Below are 14,849 nucleotides of genomic sequence, written 5' to 3'. Positions count from 1 at the left end.
CATTGCAGGCAGAAAGAAGCCCAAATCTTAGGGTGTCTAAAGAACTCCTAGAAAAATAGATTCATAGATTCCAAGGCCAGAATTAACCACTACAGTCCAACAGACCTCCTGTATTACCCAGGCTACAGAACCTCCCTAGATTAATTCCTAGACCTGCACTTTTAGAAGGGACAGGAAATAACGTTGATAACATTATAATGCCCTTATAACAAGCTATGTCCCATCACCACCTGGAATCCTGTTCCATTCCAATAAATAGAAGAAATACACAGATGACTAGAGCCCTGCATGGACATGAAACTGGTATCTGCATCCACCGGTGCAGAAATGATCCGCCGATAGCCACATCTGCAGATATCTGCAAATCTGCAGGGTTCTAGATTTAAAATTTGTACCTGCCTCTGCAAAAATGTGTGGCAGACAGCTGCATCCACATCTGCAGGTACAGGCAGATATCCACTGATTTGCTGGGCTCTAGAAAAGACCCACAAAAAGGGTCAGAGGCCAGGAAAGACTTTAGCAAGAAGAGAGCTTAACCTACAAAGAGAGGAGCCAAAACAACACAGGAATAGAAAAAAGTAAACTGTATAGAGATGATAAAAATCAGGTGCTTGTATATACCCCCTCCTAATACAACTGCAAAGAACAGTCAGTGAAATTCATAGCAAGGTAACTGATGGAAAGAAAAGATTTTTATGCAACACATAGATCACCTGAGGAATTTATGCCCACAACATATCAGTAAAGTCAAAACCTTTCAGAGACTAAATAAACAGACATTTATATGGCTATCAAGGACTTCCACATTTTTGAAAAGGGATTTAAGTCATATTTATGGACACAAAGCAATCCACCAAATGATAGGGTTAGGAAAAATACTTATGCAATAGGTAGGCTTATTCCATAATTGTCCATTAGAGGGATTACTGGATCTTTTAGTGAAGCATCTTGTCATCGGGCAGAAGAGATGCATGCGGACAGGGGAGGATATCGAGGAAGAGGGAGCTGAGGTCACATCTTCTCTCCCCCACACCTTGCCTCCCTCCCGATTTATACCTTGGCTTGCTGACTCAGGCTTTCGGGGCTTGGGCTAAGGGGCTATTTATTGTTGTGTAGAGGAAGTGGTTCTGGAGCCTGAGTTTTGGGACTGTCCCCGCACCGCATTGCTTCTCCCCCCAAAGTCGGGGCTCATCCACTTGTCATACCCTGGCTGGGCCACCACAGCATAAACTAACATTTGTGAGCCATAACTCACGGTTCTGCTTTCTCCACTGCCTCAGGGCTGACAGCCATGAGGAGCAGCTGTGACTGCCCTGTATGAGGCTTATGACTCCCAAATTGTTTCCATGCCTCTGAATCGGAAGTTCTCCACATAGCCTTCTGACCAGCAGTATTAGTACCAGCTCCAGGGTCAAAAGTCAGGTCCTCCCAAAGCATGAGCTTCTGGAAGGGCAGAAGTTCTCCTGACTCTAGGGTTCGGGCTCTAAGTCAAACCACCGCCTAGGTGAGACACCAAATGGCAGCACTGAAATGGACATTCCATCGGCAACCTGTTAAAACAACAACAGACCGCGAAGCAAAACAACCAGGCAGGCTGGAGAGAGGACTTACAGGTAGAGGGAGACGATGCGGGAAGGAGAGCTCAGGGCCGGAAACGCTGTCAGCTCATTGTTACTCAGGCGTCTGGAACAAACAGAATGGAAAGTTACTTTAACAAGCTTCAGGGGAAGAAGCCAGGTACGGCCTGAGCCAGGTGTTTCGTCTGAGCGCAAAGCTGTCATCGCGAGCCTGACTCGCCCACAAGCCCAACCCTTTGGCAAAAGTCTCCGCATTCAGGCGTTGGCTGTATCTGCCGTTCCCTTCTCTAAGCCCAGAGGTGTCAAACTCAATATACCCTGGGGCAGGGGCAGGCCTCAGCTCCTCCTAGGGAGCCAGCAAGCACCCCCTCTGGAGAGGGAAGTCTCCACACTCCCCCTCCATGTGTCTCCCCAGGCCCCATCTGCTGTCCCCAAGCCATGTAAAACCCCCCAGACACTGCAGCACTGTACCAGACCCCCAGTAGTTCCCAAAGCTGTGTCCCTGAGGGGACAGGGCTTGAAAGAGGGATGCCATTGGCGGTGGGGGAGGGGGAACACAGCAGGTACTGGGCTTGACGGAAAGGTACAAGTGTCCCCTCCACGCCCCCCCCAGACACCAAGCTGCATTGTGGCACTGCTCAGGTCACAGATAGCATGTGAGCTGTGAGTTAGAGACCCCCAAGCCCCTAAGAAAAGCTCGCCAGGTTAAACCCCTGATGCGCACTCAAGAGCAACCGCACTGAAAAGCGTTCGTCAGGCACAACACCAGAGCTCGCAATAACATTGCGGCTCCTGCTCTGGCTCGGCTTCCAAGGAAACTCGGGGGAGCATGTATGTGACAGGAATATGAACCCCTTTTAGAATATAATAATGTTATACTTAGATACGCATCTCAGAGCTGGAAGGGACCTCAGGAGGTGATTGAGTCCAGCCCCCAACCTTTTGGCAGGACTAAGCACCATCCCTAACAGTTCCTTTTTTTTTTTTGTTTTTTGTTTTTGAACCTATTTGCCCCAGACCCCAAAATGGTCTCCTCAGTGACTGAGCTCACAACCCTGGGTTTAGCAGGCCAATGCTTAAACCACTGAGCTATCCCTCCCCCCATGCTTGCAAGCGTAATACCTCTGGTGAGCTCTATCTCATGGGCTTCATTTTACAATGGGAAACAAGAGGCAAAGAGATTGAGCCTGACAGCCAGGAACAGAAGCCTGGTGACCATCCACAGCATTTATTCATATGGCAGCAGCAGCCACTGGCCCCAGCTGTGAGCAGTTTCCCCCTCCGTGCTAGCCAGGCACAGCAGGAGAATCCCCTGTCCCAAAGGGCTTGTCGACACACAATATTTATACCATTTTAACTGTATCGGTTCAAAGCTAGTGTAACTACAGCCCTCTGGCACGGTTACAGGCAGGGTCCCTCTAATTCTTTCCACCCGGGAGAGGGATCAATTTTGTTATGTGCACTAAAGCATGGACAGATGGGCACCACCAGTGGAAACACAGGCTGTCCATTGCAGGCACTCTGCTAATCAGCTGGGCAGCAACTAAATCTTTCCTGGGCAGCCGCCCATTTGCTCAGTTACAAGCAACACTGGTTACAACTATATTGAGATCTGGGCGATTATACTGGTATAACTCATTTCTGTACACGTAGGGGGATAAACTACTTTCATATCAGTAGGGCCATGACCACACCAAGGACTTTATCATTTACAGTAATTTTGATTATTTAAAAAAAGAAAAAAAAACACCAAACTAAGTTCATAAAAACTTGGTGAGGACCAGGTCTGAGCATCAGAGCCTCCCTAGAGACATATGGGAGAAGTTCCCCTGAAGGGAGAGAGTCAGGTCACAGTCCTGGAAGCACTTACACTCAGGCTACACCTATGCCACAGAAATCTGTCAACAGAAATTACTATTGGCTTCCGACAAAACTTCTGTCCGGCTTGCGGCTACACACAAAAGTGGATCACTCTGTTGATCTGCTTTGTCGACCGAGAGTGGCCAGGACTGCCTGGTACCTCTCTTGACAGAAGGGCCAACTGGAAGAATAGCAGATGGGCTGCCCGGTGACCCAGAAGTCCCATCTGTTGACAGCTGGCCTCCCGAAGTGTCCACGTGGCTTTGTTTGTCGACAGATTCTGTCAAGCAAGGTGTTCCGCCTCGGGGGGGGGGGAAGAGACAAAAGGTCGTTGGCACAAGTGCCGAGTTTTGTCGATGGAATGCATTTGTAGTGTGAACGCTCCATCTTTTGGTGACAAAATGCTCTAGTGTAGATGTAGCCCCAGTGAATAGCAATGCATCACAAGATCAAATAGGAAGTCCATGGCAGAATTAATCCCAGGCTCACTCTCCTCCCACAGTTGTAGACTTCATCTCTGCTACGAACATTGAGTTCCTTCAGACACACGCTCATATGTCAACTTGATGCTCCCTCTCAGATAAGCAGCAAGAGACTAGCGTACTGACTCAACTGTGTTAGGAATCGAAGAACACAATCACCTCTTATTTGGCACTTCTTGTTCAGAGATCTCAGCTCCTTCCAAAGGTGGACAGCACCATTATTCTGCTATCACAGCTAGGGTCTCAGTAGCACAGAAAAGGGGCAGTGACAGACCCAAGACCAGAATGGCAGTACAAGAGGTGGGACCAGAACTTGATTCTCCTGAAACCTAGTTGGGTGCTCTGACCACTAGGTCACACTGCTTCCTTTCTGCAAGGTGAGGCCTAGGAACAGCCATGATAACATGCTAGAAGCATCATGCAAGTAGTGCAAAAAAAGGTCCATAAGCCACCAGTCTGTTGACCTGATGCCATTAGCAATTGAAAAGTTAAATACAGCATGTTAAATAATTCAGCACAAGTAACTAAGCTATTTACGCATTTGTCACATGTCTAGGTGATGATTTGCTTTGATCTGGATACCTGCCACCCTCCTGCAGCTCCTCTTCCTGCAGATCCAATAATAATTGAGGAGGTTTTGCTATCACTGAGCTCTCGGACACAGAAACATCTCTTCCCTAGACTAATATTTGAAGCATTTCCCGGAGTGAAAGCAGACCCGAGTCATGTGACCAGCTCATCTTCAGTTTAAAGAGCCCTTGTTTGCATGGGAAATTAGTCAATTAATTACTGTAACAACCACTTGTCTGGCGGCTTGAAAATTACCTAATTTCTTGGCCATCTTGTCTGTTTCCCCTGACCATGCTGAAGCAATTAAAGCTATGCCACTGCCCAGGCAGAGCAAGGACAGCACTCGTAACAAGATTAACACCCTTTGGGATTCAGAAGCCCCCTCCATGCTGCAGAATTTTACAGGGTCTCTCATGACCATGCGTTCCTGTTTGTATAATCCCACCCTGCCACTCCTCACAGTCTTCCTGTGGCTAGACCGACGGACTCTGCTATCATGTGCGTTAGAGGCCAGTACGCTGCTGCACTTAGCAAAAAAACAAACAAACAAACAAAAAAAAAAACCAATTTCAAAACCTGCAGATGTCTGTATAAGAGCTGCTGAAAGTTAATAATAATGCAGCACAAATACCTGACCTCCCACACCATTAAACCAATGGTGGTTCCACTGCCCCCGCGAGGAACGTAGATCACATATGGATAGTGATCTTTCTTGCAGCTGCTTCATGACTACACCTGACTTGGACTCAAGTATCAGAACCTGGTCATATGGCACAATGCAACTTGTACCAAGCAGAACGGGGTAAAACAGTGGTTCCCAACCTGGGCTCTGTGGACTCCCGGGGGGTCTGTGAGGATATTGTAGTGGGTCCATGAAAAAAATAAAAGAAATAAAAATGATCGCAGAAAATTAGCTTTAAAACAAACTGCAAAGTTACAAGCAATTATTTTTAAATTAAGTATCTTCCAATAATGTTATTAATTGCTTTCTGAAAATGTATGCTGTTTCTTCCCTTTTTCTTTTAATGAAGTGTACATAGCAGCTATGTGAGCGTCCACAAACAGTTTGGGAGGGTGTGATTGGGCGGGGGGGGTCTGCGCTACTGAAAAGGTTGGGAACCACTGGTACAGAAGAAAAGTGGAGCCTTTGCGCAGGATAGTAATAGGGAAAAGGTGGGGACAATTTAAATTAATTCTGCTTTTGCGAACAGTTTTGGGGGGACAGGGTGGTGAAGTGTATCTACCACACAACTTCCTTTTGGCTACTTAATATACTAGGCAAGGTATTTGATTTGCTGTGGACTTCCAGAATGCCAATAACCCATTAGGAGGAGAAGAGAGGATTATCCCCATTTTACAGATGCAGAACTGAGGCACAGAGCAAGATCTCACACAAAGTCAGATAGAAAGTCTGTGATATGGTCAAACCAATTCCTAGTGAAGTCATTTCCTATCAACACCTCCACAAACCCAAATGGGGGAGACGTTTATCAGTTTCAAAATGAACTGTAAGCAGGGCCAATCTGTTTGGCCATTAAACGAATATGTTATTCTCCTAAAACCGTCAGGAGTACCAGGGAGTTGGGTAGCAATTGCACGTTAAAAAAAAAATCACATTGGTGAGTTCCATTTGGTGCAAGTGTGTGTGCCTTTTGAAAAGGACAAACCCAGCTAGAAATCCAGAAGAGAGTTAGAGAAAGTTTTCACCTTCACCTGCCCTGAGAGCTTCCCCTTTCAGTCTTGGTGGTATTACAGTAACTATTCTCTCTCTCTCTCTTTATATATATACTTAAGTCTCTTTCCTTTGTGGCTGTGAGCAAAACTGGCAGAACACAAAAGGAGGAAGTAGTAACTGACCGACTGTACCATGAAACTGACTACATGCCAAGTGCAATCAAATACATTATGGCTATGTCTGCACTACAACAATTTGTAGACAGAAGTTGCTGTCGGAAAATCTCTTCTGACAAAAATTTCTGTTGACAGATTGCGACCACACACGAAAGTGGATTGCTTGGTCAATCTGCTCTGTCGATAGACAGTGGCCAGACTGCCCGGCTGCTTTCTCGACAGAACAGCCAAGTAGAAGCACAGCAGACAGGACTGCACGGTTACCCAAAGCCCTGTCTGTTGACAGAGGGCTGCTCCCTGGAGCATCCACAAGGTTTTTTGGCAACTGATTCTGTCAAGAAAGGCATTCTGCCTCATGGGAAAGAGGCAGAAGGCTGTCAACAAAAGTTCTGTCGACAGAACGCATTTTTAGTGTGGACACGCCATGAGTTTTGTCAACAAAACTCTCTAGTGTAGATATACCCAAAGTAAACCGGAAACCAGTATATATTTTGTGTGTGCAGAAGTGCACACAAGAACGTATGTTACATATCTGGGTTTAATTCTCATTTACATCCATTGCAGGGTGCCGTTCAATTGCCAGATGGATGTAAAGAAGCTTTAATGTAATTAAGACCCTAGACTATTTTCTCTCCTGTATTTCAGTTACCACCATGGTTATAGCAGACTGACTGACAGGGAAGAAAAATATGCAAATGGGTCTCTCACTTTAGGGCAATTTTTAACTTGGTGATGTAGGATGCTGGAGCCTGGGCCATGCTGCTAAATTAAACTCCACAGCTGCTTTAACATGAAATCCTTTTCCCTCTACCACAGCAAAGTGGCTCATTGAGCAGTAAACCCATCCCCCGGATCTGAACTCTTGTCTGGCTTCACTGAGAGACCAGTTATTGCCAAGCTGAGAAGTGAAATGGTCCCTCATTTCCTCACAAAGGAACAAGTACGTTTTAGCTCAGCCCATTTAAAAATCTCTCTCTTTCTGCTCATATAGAATGCTTACAGTCCAGTTGCCAGGCTGGTGTCAAGCTGAAACGGAGCCTGCTCAACACTAGCACAACTCTACTGAGGTTTCAGTGAAAGGCGCTTAAGAAAACAAAAAGGTGAGATTTTGGGAGAAGAAGTTCAGCACCATTATTATTTCCTTGTTACAAAACAAGCACAGAAAATTAAATGTTCCCAGGAACAATCGTTTCCAGGAGACCCCTGATCTGGGCACACAGTTACTCCATGTATGCAGGGAATGGGGTTCTAGTCCATAGCAGCACCCTTGCATCCCCAGAGGCCACCCAGCAGGTCAAGAGACCTATGAGTGTGAGGGAGCAATCAGACTTAGGAGCTGAGCGGATGGGCTAAGGCGGGAGATGACCGAACTCAATGTGAGATGGCAGTTGCGTAGTTTAGAGGAAAGGCAGTATTTTGGGTAAGGCCAATACCTGAATTCTGCCACCACCCGCACCACAGCCTGACTTTGTACATGTGGGCAAATCACTTACCTCTCTGTACCTGCTGCACACCTTACTTCAGAAACGTTGAGCCTCTGCAGAACTGTGAGAGGCCAAAAAGGGAAGGTGCTACAGAAGTGTAAACGTATTGGCTACGCATCACTTAAAAAGACACACAAAGCTGATCTAACAAGGTACCAAGTAATCTGCTGATGTCAGAGACAGAGGGGAGAGAGAGAGGGAGGCACATGCGCTCAAGAACCACGTGAAAGTACTGCTGAACAACGGCACAGACTAGGTCAGAGCTCAGCCACCAAAAGAGCGAGGAGAGGCTTATTTTTTTGGAATTCAGTAAAAAATTAATAATTCAAGACCTGCCATGCACGTATATACGAGACAGTCCTTAATAAATAACATCAAACCGTACTTTTTTTGCACCCCCTATTTTAAGAACACCGCACACACACACCTATATCCCACAGTGCACTGCACATATAAAATTGGGGGTGCAGCTATCTGTTTTGAGATCACATATTTGCTAGTTAGCTATGAGTTGTTCACTGTTCGGCTTTTAGACATTCACCAAAATATTGAAAATAAATCAGGAGGGATATTTTTAAACCTTTATAATTATAGTATCGGGAACCACAAAGAAGTCCTTAAAGAGCCGTATGCGGCTCTGGAGCTGCCGGTTGCCGACCCCTGAGCTATGGATGCTGGAGCCTGGGCCATGCTACCAAATTACTGCACAGTTGCTTTAATACAAAATTTTTTAAAAACAGAAATTTAAAAAAAAAAAAAAACAGGATAGGGAAATGAGAAGGCCAAGGAATGTGTGACCATTATTGTCTTGGGAACACACACCAAAATAGTCTCTTTGGAAACCATTAGAACAACACCCAGTATTAGAGTAAATTGAAATATTGGAAAAATTGGATTTTTTAATCAGGTTGTTGTTATCCACCTCTACTGTGAATATTTTTTTAAGTTCATAAATTATCAAAATCGTTTTACGAAAAACACCACAACCATTTCAAAGTACCAGACATTTGTGACAATTTATTGTTTATCCAACAAGCTGTGCTCTATCCAGGGTCATGGCTTAGGGATGCTGGTCATTTTCAGCTGACTTCATCTTCTTACAATTTAGTTTTTAAGCTGTGCCTACACAAATGCATGCTTTCAATTATATAGCATGGTCCAAATCAAATGCACCAAAAAGCATAAAGGAATAAGTCTCAAAGAATTTCTTAAATGAGTAAGATACCTGAACAAAACAAAACACAAACTTTTAACTTCATTCTCTTTCCTGAACTGGCCAACTCATGGGCTACTGTTGGCACTGCCAGGCTAGGCTCCCTTCTTTGCCACAGATTCTCTGTGTGACACTGAGCAAGTTACTTAACCTTAAGGTGCTTCAGCTTCCCAATCCTGAACACCGGTGAAACCTACCTGCCTGGCAGGGTGCAGCAAGAGGCTTCTTTCTGGGGTGTTTGTAAAACACTTCGGGAACATGAGAAAGCAGTGCAGCGTGTGGCACTCTGTGAGCTGCAGTTTATGTACATGGTCCGTGGTTCAGTTATCATTCAAAAGCAATCAAGGTGCGTAGACTGGGCTTTTAATAGACCTTCCCCATCAGTCTGTTTCAGCAGCTGACTTCCCTCTCCCTGCCCTTTATAGCCTTTCCAGCTTCCCCCTCCCACAAGCCTCCCTCTTCCCCTCCCCTAACTCCTTTTCTCCAGTTTACTCCACTCCTTCTTCCATTTGCCCTCATTCCAACCCCAGCCTCTCTAAAACTGAGAAGAACTATCCATTCCTTTGCAGGCACGCTGCACTCCTTCCCCCATTCTGCCTGGTAAACTCCCCAGGCCACCGGCTCTCCTACTCTGTATTGGTACAGCATCCAGGGCAATGCACCCCTATCCTTATTGGGTACAATACAATAGGTAAAAAAATGAGATGCTAAGTTTCCAATCTTCACAACCCCAGCTAGCCCCTGAGGTCATGAGTCTTCAGGGACTTTCACATATAAAACCACCACCAGGTCACTATCATGTTTGGTACCATTTGATGACATGAGATCGGTGGGATTGGCTCTGTGGGTCTATTCCCTACAGCCTGAGCAATGTAAGGAGCTCCAGAGTTCAAAGAACTCAGAAAATGTATTATCTAAAAACCACTGTGCCTGTCTGTAGGACTCTCTCTTTTTCTCCCTGCTGATCTTTATCATAAAACCATCATCCTTGATTCAGAGCAGTCTAGCTACTCTTCCGCATGTTCCTCACCTAACGCCATGAAACTGTTACCTAATAATCAACTGCTTGTTCTGTAGGCATGGGAAGTAGCAGGCTCATTTGTATGGTCCAATCCTGCAGGCATCAGTCAGACAAGCCTCCAGCTAATGTAAACTGTTTTGCCTGAGGACAGGATTCAGCACGAGAGCCAAGGCTTCACAACAAGGGATCAAGAACAAGAAAAAATGCATAATACCTACAGTGCAGAGAGGTATTTCTAACGAAAAGCATTTCAGCAACTTCCTAGGAATCACGAGTAACTTTCTCCAAGGGACACCAAACCTCAAATGTGCCACTCATTTAACATTCTAATGAAAGACCATTACCTCAAGCTACCACCAAAGACAGCTAGTCACTTTCATTTTTCTCTAGGTCAAGTCAGAGCTCAGAGAAGTGCTATTAACCTCTGACAATCAGAGCAGTGGCAAAGGCGTTAACCAGTGAATGTTTTCAAGAGATCAGAGCTTGCAAAGCCTGCCAGTTGAGGGTTGAAATTCCTTCTAATAATATCATCTAAGATGAGGGGTCCTTTTTATTAATACCCTGTCCTTCACCAGCCCCCTCCTCCGCCCACCATCCAACTTAAAACAAAACCCATTGTTTTAGGTTCTCCAAGCAGACTGCAAACAAAATTTGTATTGGTTCCAAAAGCAATACAAAACACCAGAGACAGGAACAGACAGAGTTAAGCACTTTCTTGCCCATTACACTACACCTTTGTTTCCTGGGAGATATGGGTTAGGCTGGCATCAGATGTCACAGCTCGGTCTGTTCTCCTTTACTACAGGTATAGTCTTTCAGGTGAGAGCCACGTGTACACTCAGGTGTGTTAAGTGAGCTACTCCCACAGAGCTGCGCACAAAGCTGAAAGCGAGGCAAACACCAATGATTTCCAATAACTATACACCAGTTTAATTGAGAGGCTGTGTTCTGCTAATTGCCTGGTTTACAGAAAAGGAAGCACACAGGTACAGTATGAAAAATACATCAAGTCCAACCTGCTGAAGGTGTCTTGGTGAAACTGTATATAGTTTCCTACTGCTCCACCAGCCAGCCTGGCAAAAATGCAATTAAAGCCTGGGAATAAATACTTACACTTCTCGTAGGTTCGGCAGCTCTGCAAAAGTGGAAGGATCGATCTCTGTCAACTTGTTGTAGCTCAGGTTTCTGTGAAAGCAAGAGACAGTGGGATCAGCACGCTACAGTCACTGTGCTCAGCAAATCCGGGTCATTTTAACTATTCTGGATTGCACAAGGAAATGATCGCCCGCTTTACAAGAGCACTTAAGAAATTGGGCGAAGGGGGGAGGGAAACTTTCTGCTGAGTAAAAAGAGCAAGAAACTTTGCTTCTACCTTCAGAACGTATGAAAGTATTCCTGAGCTTTGCCCCATCCACATTTCATATACGCTGCTAGTTTACTTTAATAAGGTGCATTTAAGTTTATTATTTTCTTACTGGTTCTTCATAACCAAGCTACTGATTGCAGATAAATAGGTCACTGTCCACTGCAATGCATTATACTGGCAAATCTCTTCTTGGTATGTAGTCTGTATTTTCCATCAAGACTACATCACCGGCATGTCTGAATGTCTGGCTTGTACCCATAGACTTCGGCCTGAAGCTCACTACATCCATGCTGTCCAACACGCTAGCTATCTCGCTTGGACAACAACTATATTTTCAGAATAACATGGCCACTTCACTACAGCAGCATTCAGAACTGGGTGGACCCCACGGCACTGCAGAGTGCTGCATATTCTTCATCTACGTCTGCGCCAAATGATAGGGAAGTGGTTGAGCAAACCCTCCCATCATCGCAGCAAATAACCCTCAGGTGGACAAGGCTAATTAATGAACAATATCATGAGAAAAACAAATCCACAGTAGCAGTTCTAAAGAGTTCAGCTGTGCGCCACAACTTTGCGACCCGCTCAGCACCCCAAGCTCCATTCAGATTTTTCATCCTGCACCTGCATGATCAGCAAACCACACAAGAGGTTAAAAACCTGGCTGAATTCAGGGTAAGGACTTATTGGTAAAAACTAATTCAAACCCAATCAAATAAAGTGCAAGGCTCAAACGGGGCTAATTAACATGCTGTAGGCGATGTTAGTGAACTGTTATAAGTGTAACATTGAAAAAAGGAGGCAAATAGGCGTGAACTGTAGGAAAAAAAGGAAATATACAGAGATGCAAATTAACTATGATGGGGGCTGAATTTGACAGCGTACATTGGCTCAGAGGGGTAGCCGTGTGAACCTGTACCTTCACAAAAGCCAAGCAGTCCTGCAGCACCTTAAAGACTAACACAATGATTTACATTTTGCTTTAGGCTATGATTCTTGCTATAACACAGGCCTTTTACCTCCTTTGCACAGAGGTAACATCCTCTCACCTATATGGAGTTCGCCCTATCCACAAGCCACCTCTCAATTTGGTCCGGAAGGCTGAGGGTTTGGGTTTAGATAAACCATCAAAAATTCAGATGCTCAGAATGTTCAATCGCACACTGACAACTATGTAATTTCTCCTTCATACATGCAACTTCCTCACTACTTTGAAAGTCGTCTTTGGCTAGCACAGGGCAGGCAATCGCCTGCAAACACTTGCTCTGAAAGAGGACAATGCCTATCAACAGCACAGCATAGATCCTTAATAGTTATACTGGACTCCAGCTCTGAAATATCATAGAAGCATCTATTCTAAAAAAATATGCTGTCCTGTATGCTCCTACTGTCTCTTAATACACTCTGGAGACTTTTAAATCAATACTAGCCCATAGTAGATATCCATTTCACCAGGAACTCAACAACGTTTATCTAAATAAAAGTCAAACTACAATTTAAACAAAGAGTACGTTTGAATGCTGAGTCCATATTCATAGCACAGCTACAATTAAAGTGCAATTTGTCCAGAGATTATATTACAAGGTTTTTTTTGTTTTTTTTTTTTAAAAAAAAAAAAAAAGAGACCCACAAGGCAAAAATCAGGTTTGAGCTTGTCTGTGCCCAGAGTATAGATCAAGAAAAAGAGTGTATAATACAGAACATCCTACAGGCCTCTAACAGAAAGTCACCTGCGGCACGTTCTACACTAGGGAATTTGAGGAAAATATTCCCATTGGTACTCCCACTGGATTAGTAGAGGCCAAACAGCAGTTAAAGGAAAACCTTCCTGGGGTGGACTCCAATGTACATGAAGGCCCTTTACCCTGACCTGACAGAATAAAGAGCTTGGTATAAATGCGAATAAAACTTTCTGCCTTAGGTATTTATATGGCTCCTTTTATCCTATTAGCTAAGCGCCTCACAATCTAATGTTTTTATCCTTACCACTGCTTAGGAGATAGGGATGTGCCATTAGCCCCTATGGACAGATAGAGAACTGAGGGACAGAGAGCCTAAAAGTGACATACCCTCAGTCACACAGTGCAAGGAATTAAGCCAGCGCAAGGAATTAAGCCCAGACCACCCATGGGCTCTAACTACTGGACCCTTCTCCCTCTCTAGCCAACATCAGGACCTCATATAGATGAAGACATGACACTGCAGAGCTAGAGACTGATACAGATACAAAAGATCTGTGGAACATGATTGTCAATTCTTCAAAGTTGATAGACTCAGGGTAAAACACATCCTCCTCAGGGCATATCTTCACTGTAGAGTTAGCAGGAGGAGTAAGCACTTGAGTCTGTGTGCCTGAGCTAGCCGAGCCCAGACATGAGCCTCCACCTGGCAAGCCACAGTAGCGTTACCATGTCCTCCTGGGTTCTGTTAGGGCTTCGGAATGTATACTCCATGGGTCTTCACTTCTCAGGGAGCCGAACAGCTTTAGGGTTCTCTCTCCATGAACAGGAGAACGTGCCTGGCCTTTGGAGTCGGGTGGGAGGGGAGGCTTATGGGAGGGCACTGGAGGATTACGACCACGGGAGTTATTTAGCCTGCTTCCCCATCGCAATGGCTGGGTTTCAGCCCCTCTGAAAGTAGAACCCTGGTGCCAGCTTCCTGAGATGCAAAGCACCACTGAGCTCAGCTGGGAGGCCGGTATGGAGATAGCTGGGCTGGTGGCAACACCTAAACAGGCTGGGAGGATCTGCAGTCGGGACATAACTAAAGACCAACCTTAAAAGCTGTTCCACTGGAGCAAAACCCTGCACTCCTACCCAGCAGCCCACAGAACTTGGGGCAAAGCCTCCAATCCACCTAATTTTGTTAAGCCTCCTTTTTTGCAACTAAGCAACATCTGAATTCACCGATGCAGCTCACTAGCAGGTTTATGTTATGCCCATTGTTAGTGTGAATTTCAATACAGGTTGAACCTCTCTAGTCCAGCACACTCTCATCTAGCAAAGTCCACAATCCAGCATGAATTTAGTTAGCTAGATGCCACTTACCATGGGTCTGGCCAAGTTTCCTGTGGTCCTTTAAAGTTCGTTTACAGCTACCAGTTCTGGATCTCAGGGTTCTGTGATGTTATTAGCTCTAATTTGCCCCTAAATGTCTTCAAAGAGCCCAGTAAGCAGTGGAAGTGTTGGTAATGCTGTTAGACAATACTGACCTCCCATGATCTGGCAAAGTCTCTTGTTCAGCACCAGCAGAGCGCAAGGGTGCTGGACTAGAGAGGTTCAACTTGTATTACGTTCCACGAGACCGAATCAATGCTGTAACACTTCCCTGTTATAATGCATGTTCCATGCAATGATCTCAAAGCTCTCTGCAAATATCAAACCACCCCTCTGCCACAAGAAAGTATCATCTCATTACAGAGGGGG

General features: G+C 45.2%; 1 protein-coding gene across 1 annotated transcript in view; it reads right to left on the bottom strand.

Moving 5' to 3' along the window:
- LRIG1 (leucine rich repeats and immunoglobulin like domains 1) overlaps positions 1 to 14,849 on the bottom strand; it is a 134,217-nt gene that overhangs the window by 73,055 nt on the left and 46,313 nt on the right. The window contains exons 2-3 of the mRNA XM_075005833.1: positions 11,172 to 11,243; positions 1,612 to 1,683 (exon numbers count right to left, since the gene is read on the bottom strand). Coding sequence (XP_074861934.1) covers positions 1,612 to 1,683; positions 11,172 to 11,243 — 144 coding nt within the window. The remainder of the gene's footprint in view (positions 1 to 1,611; positions 1,684 to 11,171; positions 11,244 to 14,849) is intronic.

This window comes from Carettochelys insculpta, chromosome 11, assembly GCF_033958435.1.
Source record: "Carettochelys insculpta isolate YL-2023 chromosome 11, ASM3395843v1, whole genome shotgun sequence".
NCBI lineage: Eukaryota > Metazoa > Chordata > Testudines > Carettochelyidae > Carettochelys > Carettochelys insculpta.
Note: the sequence above shows the minus strand (reverse complement) of the source record. Positions and strands in the feature narration are given on the sequence as shown.